At 35.6% G+C, this 23,299-nt stretch overlaps 1 protein-coding gene and 1 pseudogene across 1 annotated transcript; both read left to right on the forward strand.

Annotated features, from left to right (window-relative positions):
• The first annotated feature begins 934 nt into the window (after positions 1-934).
• LOC102267146 (olfactory receptor 4C46) lies at positions 935-3,862 on the forward strand. The gene is given in 2 exon segments (XM_014479132.1): positions 935-967; positions 2,906-3,862. Coding segments are annotated over 2 exon segments (990 nt in total).
• Positions 3,863-15,532: 11,670 nt separating this feature from the next.
• LOC102266860 (olfactory receptor 4C46-like) lies at positions 15,533-23,169 on the forward strand (annotated as a pseudogene).
• Positions 23,170-23,299: the final 130 nt, after the last annotated feature.

A 23,299-nucleotide genomic window follows, 5' to 3' on the forward strand; every position in this document is an offset into this window, starting at 1 on the left:
GACAAGAACCACCTATAGACGATCATTCCTACGTAATGTTCTAAATGAATCCATTCTAAATCCAAGTCCAAGGTTTCCTCTGAAAATTTATAAGGCTTTCAGTTCAGTCAGTTCAGTCGCTCAGTCGTGTCCAACTCTTTGCGACCCCATTAATCACAGCATGCCAGGCCTGCTATAAGAAAAGATTTACTCTTATATAAAGAATTAATATCTACTCTGAAATTGAATAATCTGAAATGTCTTTATGTCATATTTTTCAAACTGAAGTTACTTATCCCAAGTTGAAGTCAATTTGAAAATATAATTAATTCTGAACGCCCTCAAATATCATTAATATCATGTAAAACCAGAAGGTAAGTTATTCATTAGTGTTAATACTTGTTAAATTGTTACTTTACATATATAGTTAGTAATCACATGCTTCAATACTTTTAAAATATGGATACAGAACATTACAACTTCATCTGTTTCTTTAAAAGACAGTTGGCAAATAACATTAACCTAATTTGATTGATAATATATTTGAGGCTGGAGATTAAGAAATGCGTGTGAGCTAACACTCCATTATGAGATATTCTTTTTTTTTTTTAATCAGGAAACACTTATTTTAATAATGAAAGCCATTTCTGAGGGATAAAAAGGCAATTTAATACACTTCATATACAAAATATATAAATGCATTATAAAATAAAAATAATCACCTTTATTCCAAGCAGGAAGAAAGATAATTCTTTTTTGGATCAACTCCCAGTGTACTGCATGTTTAAAAGTTTCTCTGTATTATTACTCAAATTGTCAATTATTCCTGTCTACTAGCTGCGTATAGAGCCATAAAATAAACTGAAGTTTTTTGTGTGTTTTCACAGCAGTATGATGGATATATTCATATATGTTTCCTCAACCAATTCTCGTAAGAGACTGTGAGGCCGACATAATGTTCCCACTTGATACTAGAGGAAACACGGGTGTAAGTTGACAAGAAATGTAACCTGGATCAAGAGCTGCAAGTAGAAAAGGCAAGACTCTTCTAACATGGACTTTAGATTCGCCAGTCAAAATATTTAACCACTGGGATCAGCATTTTGTAGAAGAGTTTGTGAGTGTATGATTTCTATGGAAATTGGGGTAGGAAGGAAACGGAGGTAAAAGAAGGACAAAGATAAAATGGGCCTTCAATGAAAGCAGTACAGCATAGCTTTCAAAATTTGGGAATTCCAGTATGTTACACTGTGTGTGGTTGTGTCCGAGTCTGTGTGTATTTGTATTTGTGACTGTCAATGAAATTGCTTCATATATTCTTGACTCTGAGCAATTATACTTATTATGGTTATAGATCATGTCAAAAGGAAGAGTTCTAATTCAACATGGTTAATTTAAACTTAACAATAAGGCATGCATTTTAAGAGTTTTGGAGGGGAAAAAAGTATACTCTGACCTAATTTTACACCTATCTTTCATTAGTTGTTCTATTCGGTGCAGGAACCTAAAGACATTAATTAAAGTAACCACAATAATTATTTTTATTATCATGGTCATATCAAAGGAGTTTGCTGGCTTAACATTATTTATAATATAACATCACAATATAGGGTGTCTGTAAGAATTTAGAGGAAAAAGAAGATAAGAAGTATAATCTGATCTAATTTTGACTTTGCACTTTATTAGCTGCTTGATCTTGGCAGGATCCTAATTTCTCTATTCTTCTCTTCCTGATATGTAAAATAAGTATAAAAATGATGGCAGTAAACATCCTAAAGATTTTTAACGAGGATTAAATAACCAAATGTCTGAAAAAATAGCACACAGTAAGTGTTCATTAAGTTTTTTTAAAATAAATTTATTGGAGTATTGTTTATTTAAAGTAAGGGTTTTGTTAATAGTATCATTAGTATTACTAATTACATTAGTCTCTGAGATTATGTGCAAATTCCAGGCTACTATCATGCCATACTTATTATGGCATGGAAATTATTCATTAAGTATATCAGGTATTATAAAACTATCAGGTTTAGGCAATTGGTTTATCAATTCTATTACAATACTCCCTGTATGTTTTTCTTTCTTTCCCATTACCAATGCAAAGGTACATTTAATGTCAACTAACGAGTCTGAGTAGACTCCAGGAGTTAGTGATGGACAGGGAGGCCTGGTGTGCTGTGATGGGGTCACGAAGAGTCAGACACGACTGAGCAACTGAACTGAACTGAACTGAATACAAATAGTTTGACAATGGCATTAAATTCTCTGATTTCCATCCTGTTACTGAATCTCAGCCTACTTCATCCAAGTCCATGAAAATTTTACTATACTTGACTCTTGAGAGTCCCTTGGGCTGCAAGGAGATCCAACCAGTCCATCCTAAAGGAGATCAGTCCTGAGTGTTCATTGAAAGGACTTATGTTAAACCTGAAACTCCAATACTTTGGCCACCTGATGTGAAGAGCTGACTCATCTGAAAAGACTCTGTTGCTGGGAAAGATTGAGGGCAGGAGGAGAAGGGGGCGACAGAGAATGAGATGGTTGGATGGCATCACCCACTCAATGGACATGGGTTTGGGTGGGCTCTGGGTGTTGGTGATGGGCAGGGAGGTCTGGCGTGCTGTGGTTCATGGGGTTTCAAAGAGTCAGACATGACTAAGTGACTACGTGAAGTGTACGCAAGATTCCCTCCTTCTCAAAACCCTCTTCTCCATTACATTCATATTCTCATATAAAATTCTTACACTCATATTTTTATATTCTCATACACTCATATCTAAGTAATTTTCAGTGGTTCAGAATTATTTTCTTTTATCAGAAAAAGTCATGAAATTTATAATACAGTATAAACTATGGATTAATCATTTATTACATTGATAGGCTTACTAAATTCAAAGTAGAACTAATAAATTGTAACTTTTTTCAGGTAACATCATTAATTATAACGAGATACGTGAAGAATAGAAACAACATGACAGAGTTTATTCTACTGGGACTCACACTGAATCCAAAGATGCAGAAAGTCATATTTGTAGTCTTTATGGGTTTCTACATTGTCTCTGTGGTAGGAAATGTGGTCACTATGGTCACCACCACTACCAGCCCATTACTGGGGCCTTCCATGTACTTTTTTCTGGCTCATCTCTCTTTTATTGATGTCTGCTATTCCTGTGTCAATATCCCTAAACTGAATGTAGATTCACTGCATAAGAAGAAAGCCAGCTCTTTCATTGAGTGTATGTGCCAGATCTTTGGGGAGCATTTATTTGCAGGTGCTGATGTCATCCTCCTGACTGCAATGGCCTATGACCACTACATGGCCATCTGCAAGCCCTTGCACTACAAAACCATCATGAACTGGCAGGTGTGTTGGTTGCTGGTAGGGGTGGCATGGGCAGGAGGCTTTCTTCATGCAATCATTCAGATCCTCTTCATCTTCAGGTTACACTTCTGTGGCCCTAATATCATAGACCACTTTATGTGTGATCTGAACACTTTGCTCAATCTTGCCTGCACTGATACCCACACTCTAGGACTCTTTGTTGCTGCCAACAGTGGGTTCATCTGTCTGTTAATCGTCCTCCTCTTGGTTGGCTCCTATACTATCATTCTGTTCTCTTTGAGGACATGGAGCTTGGAGCCAAGGCAAAAAGCCCTTTCCATCTTGATCTCCCACATTACAATGATCCTCTTGTTCTTTGTGCCAAGCATATTTACTTACATGTAACCAGCAGTTACTTTACCTATTGATAAAGCAGTTGCTGTATTCTACACTATGATAACTCCCATGTTAAATCCTTTAACCCATACCTTGAGAAGTGACCAGATGAAAAATGCCATTAGGAAATTGTGTGGTAGAAAAGTGATTTCAAGTGATCAATAAAATGTGTTTGTGTTCCAATGTTCATTCAACTGATGCAAATGTCAAAAGGACATTATTGGTGAACACACATTATCAGTTAAGAATATCAATAAGATAAAGAAAATAATAACCAACAGAAATCATTGCTTCTGCAAAAAGGGGAGAAGAAAGTAATGCAAGATATGATAGAATGACCTAGCAGAGGACAACTCATATTTAAAATGTTCTGCAAAATCAGAAACTGATTTTACTAGTTTCATCACTGTACATACATTCATAAGCTTTAATCCCAGTAAAATGAAATAAAATAGATAATTAATTGACTTTTAGCAGTCATTTCTATAATAACACAAAGAGGTAGGTACTCTTTTTATCCCCATTTTAACAGGTGAGTAACAAACATAAAAGAGGATGATCCAAAACAAACAAACAAACAAAATGAAGATCCAGTAATCAGAGTATAACTTCCTCTCATTCCATGTTCTTTATTGCTGTGATAATGTTTGGAAATGCAATAGTAAGGTAATATAATTATACTGTTACAATTTATTGAGACAACAGTAATCCTGGACTATTTATTTATCTATCTTTCTGTCTCTCTCTCTATATATATGCAAATATGTATTTGTTATATATTTATATATTTAATTGGCTCTATATACTAGTATATGTACTGTCTTTTATTACATGCATATATTCATATATATAACTAAATCACATATTTTCACTCACTCTGTTCATTTTTATATAACATAGTGGGTAGTAATATGTTGATTTTAACACCATGTTATGTAACTACTTTTGAAATACAAAATTAATGTGTAATTTAAACTCTAATGCATAAGTAACAATATTATACCATATCCAAATATCCTTTTAGCATTAAGAAATATTAAAAATAAAAAAGTGATGCATAAAAAAGTAAAAATCAAAAAAAAAATCTGTATTTTTCATGTCAGCAACTTAGGTTTAAAAACCATCAGAAAAGAGGATGATTTAAATAAAAGAATATTTTAATTCCAGACAGTAATTTCAATGTATTCTCTAAACAGTCCTACTCCATGAAATACTTTTAGATTTCCTAGCAATAATTTCTGCAAATAGCACACATTTGATTTATGATAAATGTTGAATGGATAAACATTATTTGAAAGGAAAATGAACATATTCAGTAAAATATAGGGGAAAAGAAAGTAGTAGTGGAGAATAGGAATTTTTTTTCTCATCTTTTTCAGAATCTAGGAAGAATTCTAGCTATGTCTATTTTGGAAGCCACAAGTTGTTTTAGTCCTGCTTATGTAAGAAAAAAAATTGAAAGTATGTTATTACATAAAAAAATATTTTACATTGATATCTTCTCTGCTCTTAGAAAGATTTTTTTATGAATATTGTTTGATTTGTTATATTTTTCTTTTCTCAAATTAATGTTTTTAATTTTTAATTTTATATTAGAGTATAGTCAATTAACAATGTTGTGATAGTTTCAGGTGAATAGCAAAGGGACTTAATAGCAATGCATATACACATATTAATTCTTTCTCAAAGTCCCTTCCCATCCAGGCTGCCACATAACATTGAGCAGAGTTACATGTGCTATTCAGTAGATCCCTGTTTGTTATCAATTTTAATTATAGCAGTGTGCACACGTCCAACCCATGTACATGTTGTATTTTTCTGTTATTAATTTTTATTTCTAACTTTTTATTTCTTTATTAATAAAAAGTTTTAAAAATATGTAGCTCTGTCTATACAGAAAACAATTGCAGTGAAAATATATTCCATTCATTTCTTTTGTCCTTCGTTCATTAAACAACAAATATGCTTGAGCTCAAGAAGTATAACAGTGGTCCAAGGGTTGCAAAGAGTCAGGCACTTCTGAAGTGACTGCACATGTGCACATATTTGACTTTGATCAGTGGACAGAGGAAGGGGAGTTTTGTGACTTTTATACCAAGAGTCCTGCAGTGATAAGCAGGCATCACCCTAAAGCAGACAGCTGCAGAACTAATAGCCCCATTCATTCTTAAAAAAAAAAAAAAAAATCCTCGAAGGTCAGTAGAGATGGAAAGCCTCCCAATTAGTACAAGTTCAGGCAATACACCTGGTTTTTCACCTTGATTGGAAAAAGACATATCAGATGTGCAATATATACTGAATCATGGATTTTGACCAACAATTTGGCTGGATGGTTGCTGGTGCTGCTAGTCACTTCAGTCGTGTCCAACTCTGCGACCCCATAGACGGCAGTCCACCAGGCTCCCCCGTCCCTGGGATTCTGCAGGCAAGAACACTGGAGTGAGTTTCCATTTCCTTCTCCAATGCATGAAAGTGGAAAGTGAAAGTGAAGTCTCTCAGTCATGTCCGACCCTCAGCGACCCCATGGACTGCAGCCTTCCAGGCTCCTCCATCCATGGGATTTCCCAGGCAAGAGTACTGGAGTGGGGTGCCATTGCCTTCTTCAGGACGGGTGGTTAGGAACATGGAAAGAACGTGTTTAGAAAATTGGGCAAAACCAATATGGTCAAACCCCCAAAATTCTAAGGTCAGTTGTTTATAATATGTAAGCAGTTGTTTGAGGCACATGGGGTAAGAATCTCAGCACAAGGAACAGGTCAGATTGAGAGTATAAGGTGGCATAGGCGTCTGGTGGCCTACAGTCACATGGGGTCACAAAGAGTTGGACACAACTGAGTGATTAACACTTTCACTGCACCATCAGGCTACTTGCAATGGGCCTAAAATTTCCAAAGTAAAACCTTTCAAAATAACTTCAATCATAAAAGCTGAATTCAATCATAAGTAGGTTGTTTGAAAGAATTGAGAGAGTAAAGAAAGAATATTGCATGAAGTATAAGAAGCGGCTTGAAAAATAACAAATTGTAATCAAAAAAGGAACTTTCAAGAAAGTCTAAATACAATTTTTTTTCCAGCTGTTGGAAGAAAAGAAACAACTGTGAGTAAAATATATGGTAGCGTTCCTATCTTTAAGATTTAGGAATAACTATAGAAAACTTATTTGTATACATGCTGTATTACAAATGTATCATGTAAAATTACAATTTGGGGGTTCATACTATACACAATTATTGAAAGCAAAACCTCAAATACAGTTAAATGATTTTGGAACCAAAAAACAAAAATGGTGACAGTACTTAGAAATTTAATCAAAAGACCCTGTGCATGTGAAGGAAAGGCCCATCGATGGATGTTGAGGTTTTCAGTGACCAGAGTCTGGATACTGATCAGGTCAAACATGGGTTTCCAAGGTCCTTGCTTCCTTCTAAGAAAAACGTCAAGTCATTTCCTGTTCCCAAGTAAAGAGTTCCTGGGGAAGCAATAGTTACATTCAGAGAGAAGGTTTCTCCATCTGCCTTTCCCCTTTTATAGATGTCCTTTATATTGAAACCTATAAAATGTTACTCTAGGGAAATTTTAAAAGTCTTATAAGTAGAAACATATTTCACATTCATGGGCTAAACAATTAGTATAATTAAGATAACATAATTCCTCACAGTGATCTATAGACTCAATATAATTTCCATCAAGATACTATTAGTATTCATTTTTTTTCCAGAAAGAAAACATTGATCCTAAAATTCATAAGGCACTCCAAGAAACCCTAAATAGCTAAAGAGTCTTGATATAGTTTTGAAATATTCTTTATTAAGAACAAATGGGGAGGACTCACACTTCTTGCTGAACTTACTAAAAGCTAAAGTAGTTAAAACAATGTATTAGAATGAGAAGACAAAGATCAAAAGAATAGAAATAAAAGCCTATAAATTACCCTTATATCTATTGGCAATTGTTTTTTCACAAGGTTTCCAACACCATTCCATAGGCATTGAATAGTATATATACAAGTAGTACTGAAAAACTTTTGTATCAAAATGAAAAAAAAAAAATGGATTTGAAACCTTACCTCATACCATAAATGGATACTAAATCAAAAGAGATCAAGGATCAGATGCACATCTAAAAATATAAAATTCTTGGTAGGGAGAAATATTTATAACCTTGTATAAGCCAGTGGTTTCTTAAATATAGCAACAAAAGCACAAATAGCACAAGGAAAATAGAATTAGATTCCATCAAAATTAAAAACTCTTGTGCATCAAGGGACACTATCGAGAAAATGAAAGCCAGAAGCACTGCTGATGGGATGTAAAATAGTGATAAGATGTTGGTCCTCATAATTGTTTTGTTCATTTTCTTTTCATTTATTTATTTTTCTCTGATCTTTATGATTGCTTTCCTTCTATTAACTTTGGTATTAAACAAATTAAAGTAAATGAAATATACTAAGTTATTCAATAATTCACCATGATCATATGTAGGTTATACCAGGAATAAAATATTGTTTGAAGAGAAAAACATAATCAATTATATTCACTAAATTAACAAAATAAAAGAGGATAACATCACTTCAGTTGTTGTGTTCAGTTGCTAAGTTGTGACTAACATTTTGAGATCATTACAATAGATGCATACAAATTAATACACTTCTATTTGTATTTATGAATGAAAATATTTATGAATAAATATTCCACAAGATAGTTATTACTAAATAAGGAAAGTAAAATTGTTTACTCAACCTGATAAAAAAGGCATTGGTATAAAAACTATAGCCACCCTCATACTTAAAGATGAATTCTCTCTCAAGGTTAGAAACAAGTCTCTCCTTTCCAAATTCTGTTCTACATTATAAGACTCCAGCCATTGCAACAAAGTAAGAAAAATAAAAGACACACAGATGGGTAGAGAAGAGCAAGACCATGCAAATATATTTATGGGCATATAACATCCCAATATAGGTAAAAATTGTGAAGGGCTCTACAAAAAATAAAATAGATCTAAGCAACTAACTAAACAAGCTCACAGGATAGAATTTCAACACAAAATATCAAATGGATTTCTATAAAAGCAATTAAAAATTGAAAGTAGAAACAAAATGTTATGTAAAATAATACAAAACATGAACTTTGATGAGCATATTATGAGCATATTTAAAAATATAGTCAATATTTATACATGAAAACCATAAAATACTAATGAAAGTAAATATCTAAGCAAAGGGAGATATATGCTATGTTGATAGATTAACAGATTCAATATGTTTACCATATCATTTTTTACAATTTTAAAGCAATTCCAATAAATATAGCCCACAAGATATTTGAAGAAACTAAAAATAATGTTTTGAAATTTATACTGAAATATAAACTTTTAAAAGAAACGGGGATAAAAAATAACTCTCAATGAAAGAACAAAATTGAAAAATAATTCTACCAAAATTGAAGACTTAGTATAAAGCTCTCATAACCATGTTGTATAGTATTGAAACATAATAGAATATACATAAAAATGTAAATGTAGAGGTTCTTTTTAAAAAAGACATCAAGTTAATTCAATGCAAAACAACAGATTTTTCAACAAATGTTGATTTTTCACAAGTGCTTATTTATTGCATCAGGTCTAAAATATTGATCTACCTCCACATCAGGTATGTTTGATCTAGAATTTTTCCAGGCTTAAGTTTAACATCTAGTTATCTGACTCATTTTGCATTAACTTTTACATAAAGCAGTGGTTGAAGTCCATTTTTTTCTTACATGGATAATATAGAATATATAATAGTGCTAATTAGCATTATTACTAAGAAAACGTAAAGTTTTTTTTATAGGTACATTATGGAGAAGGAAATGGCAACCTACTCCAGTATTCTTGCCTGGAAAATCCCATGGAAAGAGGAAGCTGGTAGGCTACAGTTCATGAAGTTGCAAAGAGTTGAACACTGCTGAGGACAGACACACAAATAGGTATATTATGTATATATATATATATATATATATATATATATATATAGCATGTAAATATATTTATATATAAAAGTTTATGCATACAATTTTATATAATACATAAATGTGTGTGTATATATATATCTATATATAATATAATATATATACCTATATCTAGAATATATAAACCATCTTTACAACAACTTAGTAATAGGAAACTCAGATATCATTCTTAAATTGTGGAGAGATGGAATGGGGAGGGAGGAGGGATGGGGTTGGGATGGGGAACACGTATATACCTGTGGCGGATTTATGTTGATGTATGGCAAAACCAGTACAATATTGTAAAGTAATTAACCTCCAATATAGTTTAATAAATAGAATTTAAAAAATAAAAAAATTGTGCAAAACAACCTACAGCTCAACTCCAGAAAAATAAATGACCCAATCAAAAAATGGGCCAAGAAACTAAATAGACATTTCTCCAAAGAAGACATATAGATGGCTAACAAACACATGAAAAGATGCTCAACATCACTCATTATCAGAGAAATGCAAATCAAAACCACTATGAGGTACCATCTCACACCAGTCAGAATGGCTGTGATCCAAAAGTCTACAAATAATAAATGCTGGAGAGGGTGTGGAGAAAAGGGAACCCTCTTACACTGTTGGTGGGAATGCAAACTAGTACAGCCACTATGGAGAACAGTCTGGAGATTCCTTAAAAAACTGGAAATAGAACTGCCTTATGATCCAGCAATCCCACTGCTGGGCATACACACTGAGGAAACCAGAAGGGAAAGAGACACGTGTATCCCAATGTTCATCGCAGCACTGTTTATAATAGCCAGGACATGGAAGCAACCTAGATGTCCATCAGCAGATGAATGGATAAGAAAGCTGTGGTACATACACACAATGGAGTATTACTCAGCCATTAAAAAGAATACATTTGAATCAGTTCTAATGAGGTGGATGAAACTGGAGCCTATTATACAGAGTGAAGTAAGCCAGAAGGAAAAACACCAATACAGTATACTAATGCATATATATGGAATTTACAAAGATGGTAACAATAACCCTGTGTATGAGACAGCAAAAGAGACACTGATGTATAGAACAGTCTTATGGACTCTGTGGGAGAGGGAGAGGGTGGGAAGATTTGGGAGAATGGCATTGAAACATGTAAAATACCATGTATGAAATGAGTTGCCAGTCCAGGTTCGATGCACGATACTGGATGCTTGGGGCTAGTGCACTGGGACGACCCAGAGGGATGGTATGGGGAGGGGGGGGAGGAGGGTTCAGGATGGGGAACACATGTATACCTGTGGCGGATTCATTTTGGTATTTTGCAAAACTAATACAATTATGTAAAGTTTAAAAATAAAATTAAAAAAATAAAAAAAAGAAACTTCTTGGTGGGGGAAACAGATACATGAATGGCCAATAGAATATATATTTTTTAATGTTCAACATCATTAGTCATCAGGGTAAACAAACTAAAACCTCAATAATCTATCATTGCACATGTCCTAAATGACTAAAAGGAAAAAAAAATCATGCAAAGTGATAAGAATGGTGAACAATTCTTGTGTTTGAATTTAGAACTCCCTTCTTGAGCTTCAGATATCTTTCCACATGTTTAATGTTGCCTAGGATTCCATAATGACCATCACATGGATTCCTGAGATGTTTTATCTGCAGCCTTTTTTGTTTTTTTTTTTTTTTTAATTTTTTTTTTTTTTTTAATTTTTTTAAATTAATTTTATTTTATTTTTAAACTTTACATAATTGTATTAGTTTTGCCCGAATATCAAAATGAATCCACCACAGGTATACATGTGTTCCCCATCCTGAACCCTCCTCCTTCCCCCCCCTCCCCATACCATCCCTCTGGGTCGTCCCAGTGCACTAGCCCCAAGCATCCAGTATCGTGCATTGAACCTGGACTGGCATCTCGTTTCATACATGATATTTTACATGTTTCAATGCCATTCTCCCAAATCTTCCCACCCTCTCCCTCTCCCACAAAGTCCATAAGACTGTTCTATACGTCAGTGTCTCTTTTGCTGTCTCGTATACAGGGTTATCGTTACCATCTTTCTAAATTCCATATATATGCATTAGTATACTGTATTGGTGTTTTTTCTTCTGGCTTACTTCACTCTGTATAATAAGCTCCAGTTTCATCCACCTCATTAGAACTGATTCAAATGTATTCTTTTTAATGGCTGAGTAATACTCCATTGTGTATATGTACCACTGCTTTCTTATCCATTCATCTGCTGATGGACATCTAGGTTGCTTCCATGTCCTGGCTATTATAAACAGTGCTGCGATGAACATTGGGGTACACGTGTCTCTTTCCCTTCTGGTTTCCTCAGTGTGTATGCCCAGCAGTGGGATTGCTGGATCATAAGGCAGTTCTATTTCCAGTTTTTTAAGGAATCTCCAGACTGTTCTCCATAGTGGCTGTACTAGTTTGCATTCCCACCAACAGTGTAAGAGGGTTCCCTTTTCTCCACACCCTCTCCAGCATTTACTATTTGTAGACTTTTCGATTGCAGCCATTCTGACTGGTGTGAAATGGTACCTCATAGTGGTTTTGATTTGCATTTCTCTGATAATGAGTGATGTTGAGCATCTTTTCATGTGTTTGTCAGCCATCTATATGTCTTCTTTGGAGAAATGTCTATTTAGATCTTTGGCCCATTTTTTGATTGGGTCATTTATTTTTCTGGAGTTGAGCTGTAGGAGTTGCTTGTATATTTTTGAGATTAGTTGTTTGTCGGTTGCTTCATTTGCTATTATTTTCTCCCATTCTGAAGGCTGTCTTTTCACCTTGCTAATAGTTTCCTTTGATGTGCAGAAGCTTTTAAGTTTAATTAGGTCCCATTTGTTTATTTTTGCTTGTATTTCCAATATTCTGGGAGGTGGGTCATAGAGGATCCTGCTGCGATGTATAGTTTCTGTTTATTCTAAAAGTACTATGATAATTGCAAAAAACTGGTTTGACATCAAGTATTTTAAAACCACTGTCATTATTATGTCCTCATTGCTTTGGTCTCTCTTGGCAATGGATACCAGATTTCCAGTAATACCTTAGTATGGATTAGACGAAGTTTTCTTTCCAAAATGAGTGCACAGGTTAACTACATCATAGGCTGCCAGGCTGGAATTAAGCCATCCTTGCTATTCACCCAACATTACCTTCTTAGAAAGCTTGGTTCAGATAGAATAAGGGGACTCACATGTCTTGGTTACAAGTGCAGGGAATGCAATTCCCCACTCAGGAATGAGAGTTTGATAAATGCATGCCTCCATAATACCTGTGTTTAAGACAAAACTTTAACATCAAAGCAGATAATTAATTCACTGGAGAGAAAATAGCATCTACAAGACAAGAACGTTTATGGAAATCTCTTTAAATATCCATGCATCACCTATGAAAATGTCATTTCTGTTTTCATCTCCAGAGCAAGATTCATCAAGGGTGCAATGACACATTTGCATATGTTTTCGCCACTCTTTCTGCCTCTTGTCTGAAGGACTAAAACTACTTGTTTTGGCCATTTCCCCATGATGTTCCAAGATAATGCATTCTAAATTCAAGCCCCGAATTTTCTTTGTAAACTTTGTGAGTCTTTAGGCTAGAAGAAAAGACTTAGACTTATAAAAAGGATAATATTTCTACTGTGAATAATCTGAACAGGGTCTTTTGAAATTTGTCATATCTTTCATACCAAAAGCTACTTATCCAAAGATGAGGCGGGATAATTTGAAAATGGAATTAGTTCTGAACACTTTGAAAATCATTACTATCATCTAAGACCAGAAAGTAAGTTCTTTGATAGGGTCGATCATAGAGCTTGTGATTTTATGTATACAGTAATCATTCTGTTTCAACAGTTTTCAAATATAGTGATAGAGCATTTTAACTTCACCCAATTCTTCAAAAGGTAGTTTGTAAATATAATTTACATAATTTTACAAATAAAAAATTATGGTGCATAGAATTTAAGAAAAGTTTAAGATCTAGCTAAATATTAAATATAGTTCTTTGGCCATGAGATACTTCTTTTAATCATTAAGACTAATCATGTGAGTGAAAATAAAACTTAAATATAATTTACACACATATGTAAATAAATGTAAATATTAGATGATATAAATCATCACTTGTTTAGTTCAAACATGAATGTAAAGAACATTTCCTGGGATCAACTACTGTGCAAAATAAAGTTCTCTGTGACTTCATTAAAAATAAAATTGGAGATGACTCTTCCTCACTTTAATTGGTTAATTTATTTGTATTATCACACAAAATATCAATTCTTCCTACTGCTGTGTAAATAGAGGAATAAATGAAATACCTTTATGTGTTCTCCACAGTGTGGTGGATATATTCATATATGTTTCCTGAATCGCTTTTTATAACAACCTGTGAGTCAGACACTATTGTTCTCACTTGATTAGAGGAAACAAGGATGGAAGCTGCAATGAAGTGTACCCCAGATCAAGAAGTTGTAAGTAGGGGAAAACAAGATTCTCATCTGGTTTTTCTGACTCTCAAAAAAACATACTTAACCACTGGGATTGTGGTTTTCAACATTTTTCAGAAGAATCTGCGAGATTATATTTTATAGCAGAATTGGAGAGAGAACAAAAAGACTAAGGGAACACAAAAATAAAGTGGATCTACAAAGAAAGCAGCACCATATGTCATTGTTGTTGTTGTTGTTCAGTTGCTCAGTCATGTCCAACTCTTTGTGACCCCATGGACTGCAGCATGCCAGGCTTCCTTGTCCTCCACCATCTCCTGGAGCTTACTAAAACTCACTAATTAATTAATATTTGAGTATTCAAAAAAGCTATATTGTGTGTGTATGTGTGGATGTTCCTGTGTTTCTGTTGTATTTGCTTGATATACACTTGCCTCTAAAGTTATTAAAGTAATTCAAGTCATCATGGTCATATCAAAAGAATTTACTATGTAAATATTGTTTATTATGACATAATATAGAGCATGAATTAAAAATTTGAAGCAGAATCAGTATTCATTAAGTTTTAGTTAATGATTATTATTATGACTAAAAGTAGTCTTTACAATTTTTAATCCTGTGCAAAAAATGAAATAATATTATCCACATATGTTGCTATCATGCCGTGATAATGCCAGTCATTGGAAGTATGCTTGTTGGCATTATAAATTTACTAGAATTAGGCAACACATTGATCATTTGACTACAGTAACTGTGTCCTTTCATTTCCTTCTCATCAACAATGTTCTGTTACAATTTATGTCAACTATTGCAATCAGTCCGACCCTGGGGTTCCCATATCTATCCTCCTTTACTTTCCTGAACCTCAACCTGTTTCATAAAAGTCACACAAAGACCTCTATCAGAGTTATATCCAGCCTTCCCTCTTTCTCAAATGCTTCTTCATCATTCCAATAGTATTCCAGTTACTTTCCCTGGTTTCTTATTTTCTAAGATTAAAAGGAAAACTCTTTAACTTTGAATTTATAGCCTTTGCATCCATTTTCTACTTCTTTTTTCAGGCTTAGTTGCCACTATACATGAAACTTACTGCTTCTACTAAGACCCTAAATCATCTCACATGGTTCAGTATACACAGATTCCCTCTTGCCTCTGTGTTAACTAAGTTCCTCGTGACTCTAAGCATTATCTTCTCCCAGGAAAGAATTTGAGTAATTTTTCAAGATATCAGAAGCTCTTTTTTTTATTTAATCTCAAATAAACTCATAAGGATACAGAACTCAATAGAATTTAGGTATTTATTACTGGGGACAATGAATTCAAGGTTGCATTATGAAAAAGTGAGATTTTTTTCATGTAATGTAATTAACCATAATATGAGATACATGGAGAAAAGGAATAATGTGACAGAGTTATTCTACTGGGACTCACACAGAATCCGAAGGTGCAGAAAGTCATATTTGCTGTGTTTCTCATCGTCTACATTGTCTCTATGGTAGGGAATGTGCTCACCTTGGTCACCATGACCACCAGCTCATTATTGGGGTCCCCCATGTACTTTTTCCTGGCTCATCTCTCTTTTATTGATGCCTGCAATTCCTGTGTCAATACCCCCAAACAATGGATGCATGGCTCAAATATTTGGGGAACATTTCTTTGGAGGTGCTGATGTCATCCTACTTACTGTGATGGTCTATGACTGCTATGTGACCATCTGTAAGCCCTTGCATTATACGACCATCATGAATGGGTGGCTGTGTGGACTGCTAGTGGGAGTGGCATGGGTGGGAGGCTTTCTTCATGGAATCGTTCAGATCCTCTTCATCTTCATGTTACCCTTCTGTAGCCCTAATTGCCGGGGTTCAGCCCCGGTGGATCCAGGGAATTTGAAGTGACAACGGCGTCAGTGAGGATCAGGAAACAATTGCTTAATTAAACATTAATTAAGGATATAAACAGTGGTTAAATAAGGACAGCTCAGTGAGGAAATTCAGTGGAAAAAAGAGGCTGAATAATTCAGCAAGAAGGTGAGAGAAAGAACGACATGGGGAGACCAAGTTTCGGTGAACAAGGCCCACACTTTATTTTCCAAAGTAGTTTTTATACCTTAAGTTATGTATACAGGATAATGGGGGAAGGGGTAGAGTCATGCAGTAAGCCAGGCTTTCTTCCTGCAAACTTATCATATGCAAAAGTTTAGCTGATTTGCATCATCTTCTGGCCCAGAGGCCTGTTAACATTTTAAGACCCTTTCTTCAGAAAACTTATTTTTCTCTAAGGGTGATTAGTCAGGTGCCACCCTCCAAAAGCATTAGATAAAGTTGCATTCCTATAGGGCAAAGGTATGGTGGGCTATAACAAGAAAAAGAATTAACTCAAGGGTCCAAGGTTACAAACATTAAAGCTACTACTTACACCAGTTATATTAATCAATACACTGCCAGGGACACAGCAGGTAAGGGATATGGAAACTTAGCAGCAAACATTGGCCCAACAAGTGAAAAACCCTTCACTAATACAATTTCTAATCAATCTTTTAACTGCTGAAAGGAATCTGTATTTAGACAGTTTAGAACATCTCATGCCTCTCACAGTTGGGAGACTCTGAACAATCACATGTGGCCAGAAAATCCTATTCAGGCAAGCTAGAGGACTTCCAAAGGAGTTTGTAGGTTGAAACACTATCACACCCAGGAACTTTATTAACTGGAGCTGTAAGTTAACTCTTTTCAAGAGAGAGGACAACCCCCCATAAAGTCAGAGGTGTAGGTGAGAGCAGAAAGTAGGCAGACTCTGGTTTGGGGGGTAGATACTCGAGAATTTCCAGGGGGACTCCTGAGGCTTTATCTCTCCTGTGCCTATGGCGAGCCTCCTTCCTCATGACCTTTGCCACAGGCAGAATTCCTCACGCTGGCTCCAGGCATCTCCCCCTTTTTTATTTCTTAAAACAGCCAGATGCAGCTCAGTCGCAAGCTTCTGAATGTTCTGCCGAAGAATCCTGACAATACAAGGAAGAATGCTTATGAGAAGCAAAATTAAAGCACCAGTAGCGACATAACCAAGGATATTAGACAGTATGTTTTTTCCTGAAATGAAGTTAGAGAAAGTGTGAAAAAAGTCATTAGCTGCTCCAGCAGTGGTAAAATCCAGTTGAGAGTGTTCCAGGGTCTGTATTTGATTATGAGGTTTCCCTAAGTCCAGGCCAATGTCAGAGCTGTTCCAAACACCTGAGATATGATTTTTGATTTTTTCCCATTCATAATCTGTCTCATTTACCTTTAAAGATGTCGCGCATATCCACTGGTAATCAGCGTGGCAAGACAGAGCCATTTTCATTTTTAAAGCCTGTAACTGAGTCCCAATATGCATTATTGCCTCCTCCAAGGCATCTACCCTCAGCTCCAACTTTCTATCTATAGCTTCTTGTGTTGTTAGAGTTAGAGAAACATTTTATTTTATTTTTAAACTTTAAATAATTGTATTAGTTTTGCCAAATATCAAAATGAATCCGCCACAGGTATACCCGTGTTCCCCATCCTGAACCCTCCACCCTCCTCCCTCCCCACACCATCCCTCTGGGTCGTCCCAGTGCACTAGCCCTAAGCATCCAGTATCGTGCATCGAACCTGGTCTGGCATCTCGTTTCATACATGATATTTTACATGTTTCAATGCCATTCTCCCAAATCTTCCCACCCTCTCCCTCTCCCACAGAGTCCATAAGACTGTTCTATACATCAGTGTCTCTTTTGCTGTCTCGTACACAGGGTTATTGTTACCATCTTTGTAAATTCCATATATATGCATTAGTATACTATATTGGTGTTTTTCTTTCTGGCTTACTTCACTCTGTATAATAAGCTCCAGTTTCATCCACCTCATTAGAACTGATTCAAACGTATTCTTTTTAATGGCTGAGTAATACTCCATTGTGTATATGTACCACAGCTTTCTTATCCATTCATCTGCTGATGGACATCTAGGTTGCTTCCATAATCTGGCTATTATAAACAGTGCTGTGATGAACATTGGGGTACACGTGTCTCTTTCCCTTCTGGTTTCCTCAGTGTGTATGCCCAGCAGTGGGATTGCTGGATCATAAGGCAGTTCTATTTCCAGTTTTTTAAGGAATCTCCAGACTGTTCTCCATAGTGGCTGTACTAGTTTGCATTCCCACCAACAGTGTAAGAGGGTTCCCTTTTCTCCACACCCTCTCCAGCATTTATTGCTTGTAGACTTTTGGATCACAGCCATTCTGACTGGTGTGAAATGGTACCTCACAGTGGTTTTGATTTACATTTCTCTGATAATGAGTGATGTTGAGCATCTTGTCATGTGTTTGTTAGCCATCTATATGTCTTCTTTGGAGAAATGTCTATTTAGTTCTTTGGCCCATTTTTTGATTGGGTCGTTTATTTTTCTGGAGTTGAGCTGTAGGAGTTGCTTGTATATTTTTGAGATTAGTTGTTTGTCAGTTGCTTCATTTGCTATTATTTTCTCCCATTCTGAAGGCTGTCTTTTCACCTTGCTAATAGTTTCCTTTGATGTGCAGAAGCTATTAAGGTTAATTAGGTCCCATTTGTTTATTTTTCCTTTTATTTCCAATATTCTGGGAGGTGGGTCCTAGAGGATCCTGCTGTGATGTATGTTGGAGAGTGTTTTGCCTATGTTCTCCTCTAGGAGTTTTATAGTTTCTGGTCTTATGTTTAGATCTTTAATCCATTTTGAGTTTATTTTTGTGTATGGTGTTAGAAAGTGTTCTAGTTTCATTCTTTTACAAGTGGTTGACCAGATTTCCCAGCACCACTTGTTAAAGAGATTGTCTTTAATCCATTGTATATTCTTGCCTCCTTTTTCAAAGATAAGGTGTCCATATGTGGGTGGATTGATCTCTGGGCTTTCTATTTTGTTCCATTGATCTATATTTCTGTCTTTGTGCCAGTACCATACTGTCTTGATAACTGTGGCTTTGTAGTAGAGCCTGAAGTCAGGTAGGTTGATTCCTCCAGTTCCATTCTTCTTTCTCAAGATTGCTTTGGCTATTCGAGGTTTTTTGTATTTCCATACGAATTGTGAAATTATTTGTTCTAGCTCTGTGAAGAATACCGTTGGTAGCTTGATAGGGATTGCATTGAATCTATAATTTGCTTTGGGTAGTATACTCATTTTCACTATATTGATTCTTCCAATCCATGAACATGGTATATTTCTGCATCTATTAGTGTCCTCTTTGATTTCTTTCACCAGTGTTTTATAGTTTTCTATGTATAGGTCTTTAGTTTCTTTAGGTAGATATATTCCTAAGTATTTTATTCTTTCCGTTGCAATGGTGAATGGAATTGTTTCCTTAATTTCTCTTTCTGTTTTCTCATTATTAGTGCATAGGAATGCAAGGGATTTCTGTGTGTTGATTTTATATCGTGCAACTTTACTATAGTCATTGATTAGTTCTAGTAATTTTCTGATGGAGTCTTTAGGGTTTTCTATGTAGAGGATCATGTCATCTGCAAACAGTCAGAGTTTTACTTTTTCTTTTCCAACTTAGATTCCTTTTATTTCTTTTTCTGCTCTGATTGCTGTGGCCAAAACTTCCAAAACTATGTTGAATAGTAATGGTGAAAGTGGGCACCCTTGTGTTGTTCCTGACTTTACAGGAAATGCTTTCAATTTTTCACCATTGAGGATAATGTTTGCTGTGGGTTTGTCATATATAGCTTTTATTATGTTGAGGTATGTCCCTTCTATTCCTGCTTTCTGGACAGTTTTTATCATAAATGGATGTTGAATTTTGTCAAAGGCTTTCTCTGCATCTATTGAGATAATCATATGGTTTTTAGTTTTCAATTTTTTAATGTGGTGTATTACATTGATTGATTTGCGGATATTGAAGACTCCTTGCATCCCTGGGATAAAGCCCACTTGGTCATGGTGTATGATCTTTTTAACGTCTTGTTGGATTCTGATTGCTAGAATTTTGTTAAGAATTTTTGCATCTATGTTCTTCAGTGATATTGGCCGGTAGTTTTCTTTTTTTGTGGGATCTTTGTCAGGTTTTGGTATTAGGGTGATGGTGGCCTCATAGAATGAGTTTGGGAGTTTACCTTCCTCTGCAATTTTCTGGAAGAGTTTGAGCAGGATAGGTGTTAGCTCTTCTCTAAATTTTTGGTAGAATTCAGCTGTGAAGCCGTCTGGACCTGGGCTTTTGTTTGCTGGAAGATTTCTGATTACAGTTTCAATTTCCGTGCTTGTGATGGGTCTGTTAAGATTTTCTATTTCTTCCTGGTCGAGTTTTGGAAATTTGTACTTTTCTAAGAATTTGTCCATTTCTTCCACGTTGTCCATTTTATTGGCATATAATTGCTGATAGTAGTGTCTTATGATCCTTTGTATTTCTGTGTTGTTTGTTGTGATCTCTCCATTTTCTTTGTTTTTTTTTTTTTAATTTTATTTTATTTTTAAACTTTACATAATTGTATTAGTTTTGCCAAATATTTTTGTTTCTAATTTTATTGATTTGATTTTTCTCCCTTTGTTTCTTGATGAGTCTGCCTAATGGTTTGTCAATTTTATTTATCCTTTCAAAGAACCAGCTTTTGGTTGTTGATTTTTGCTATGGTCTCTTTTTTTTTCTTTTGCATTTATTTCTGCTCTAATTTTTAAGATTTCTTTCCTTCTACTAACCCTGGGGTTCTTCATTTCTTCCTTTTCTAGTTGCTTTAGGTATAGAGTTAGGTTATTTATTTGACTTTTTTCTTGTTTCTTGAGGTGTGCCTGTATTGCTCTGAACTTTCCCCTTACGACTGCTTTTACCATGTCCCACAGGTTTTGGGTTTTTGTGTTTTCATTTTCATTCATTTGTATGCAAATTTTGATTTCTTTTTTGATTTCTTCTGTGATTTGTTGGTTATTCAGCAGCGTGTTGTTCAGCCTCCATTTGTTGGAATTTTTAATAGGTTTTCTCCTGTAATTGAAGTCTAATCTTACTGCATTGTGGTCAGAAAAGATGCTTGGAATGATTTCTATATTTTTGAATTTACCAAGGCTAGCTTTATGGCCCAGGATGTGATCTATCCTGGAGAAGGTTCCATGTGCCCTTGAGAAAAAGGTGAAATTCATTGTTTTGGGATGAAATGTCCTATAGATATCAATTAGGTCTAACTGGTCTATTGTATCGTTTAAAGTTTGTGTTTCCTTGTTAATTTTCTTTTTAGTTGATCTATCCATAGGTGTGAGTGGGGTATTAAAGTCTCCCACTCTTATTGTGTTATTGTTAATTTCTCCCTTCATACTTGTTAGCATTTGTCTTACATACTGCGGTGCTCCCGTGTTGGGTGCGTATATATTTATAATTGTTATATCTTCTTCTTGGATTGATCCTTTGATCATTATGTAGTGACCTTCTTTGTCTCTTTTCACAGCCTTTGTTTTAAAGTCTATTTTATCTGATATGAGTATTGCTACTCCTGCTTTCTTTTGATCCCTATTTGCATGGAAAATCTTTTTCCAGCTCTTCACTTTCAGTCTTTATGTGTCCCCTGTTTTGAGGTGTGTCTCTTGTAGACAACATATTTTTAGATATGGTATCAACATATTGGGCAGTATGCACCTGTTGAGTCAATGATATTGCTGCTGCAGAAGTAATTGCGGTTATTAACGCTGTTATTCCCAGGATAAACAAGCCCACAAACCATCACAATCACATTAAATCCTGAAGTTGTTGTAATACAGCAAGACTATAGTTATATCAATAAGTGGTTACATTATAAGATAAGGTGGATGTTATAACATTACAAAGGAGCAAACGTTACATTGAGGGTTTAAACAAGATGCCTTGTTTACAAGTCACTACATTAGATCCACCTGAATAATTCATATGTACATTGAGTTTCTTGGAGTCATTAGTAAAAAGAAAAACATAAGGCAAGCGTAGACAAGCTAAAACAGAATAAGTAGAATTATTTTCTGGTTGGAGTCTGCGCTGCAGCAGCCCCGTCAGTCTCACCGGGATCTCCATGTTTATCTTGCCTCCCCTTACGGCGGGCATCGCCCCCACTCCTTCGCTGAACCGGCCTCGGGCTCAGCGGCAGCCAAGCGAGTGCAAACGGAGGCTGGCGGGGCTATCTGTTGCAAGCACTGTGCGCTGGGCCCAGGCAGCCAGGCTGGTCCGGTCCGCAGCTCCCAACGTGCAGCTCTTCTGTGCAGCAGCTGCGGTGGCAGGGGCAGAGGAGTGCCCCTCCTCTTTTGTGATGGAAGCAATGGGGGAACCGGATGTCTGGGGGACTGCAACATGGTGTATCAGCCTGTCCGGGATAAATTGGAGAATCTGCGTCCTGTGGAAAAATACAAGCATATCCTCGACCGCTAGTTAATAATTGGTCAGGACCCTTCCATTGTCTGGAGAGGAGGTCCTTCCATTTAACTAATGGTTTTGCATTTAATTGCTCCGAGCACCAATGATGAAGCATTGCAGTAGTTCCAGCTGAATCAGTATTTAAAATATTTATTACGAAAAGAGCATGTTGCAAGATTTGATGGGGAGAACTATACTTAAATTCCCCTTCCGTTAATTTTTTGAATTTGGATTTTTAATGTTTGATGTGTTCTTTATGTGTGATCTGAACCCTTTGCTCGATCTTGCCTGCACTGATATCCACACTCTAGGACTCTTTGTTGCTGCCAACAGTGGATTCATCTGTCTATTAAACTTCATTCTCTTGATGGGCTCTTATGCGGTCATTCTGCACTCCCTAAGGACCTACAGCTTGGAAGGGAGGCAAAAAGCCCTCTCCACCTGCATCTCCCACATCATGGCAGCCATCTTATTCTTTGTGCCCTGCATATTTGTGTACATGAGACCCACAGCTACTTTACCTGTTGATAAAGCAGTGGCTGTATTTTACAGTATTATAACTCCCATATTAAATCCCTTAATCTATACCTTGAGAAATGACCAGATGAAAAATGCCGTTAGGAAATTGTTTAGTCAGAAAGCTGTTTCAGATGTAAATATAAATGTGCTTTGACACCAAAGTCAATTGAAGAGAGGCAATGTTCAAAAGGATATTTTTGACCAAAGAAAGAAACTAGTATAAATCATAAATTCTACAAAGAGGGCAGAATAAACGGGTGTAGAAATGGGACAAAAAAAAATAA

Source organism: Bos mutus, unplaced genomic scaffold (assembly GCF_027580195.1).
Source record: "Bos mutus isolate GX-2022 unplaced genomic scaffold, NWIPB_WYAK_1.1 CTG232, whole genome shotgun sequence".
NCBI lineage: Eukaryota > Metazoa > Chordata > Mammalia > Artiodactyla > Bovidae > Bos > Bos mutus.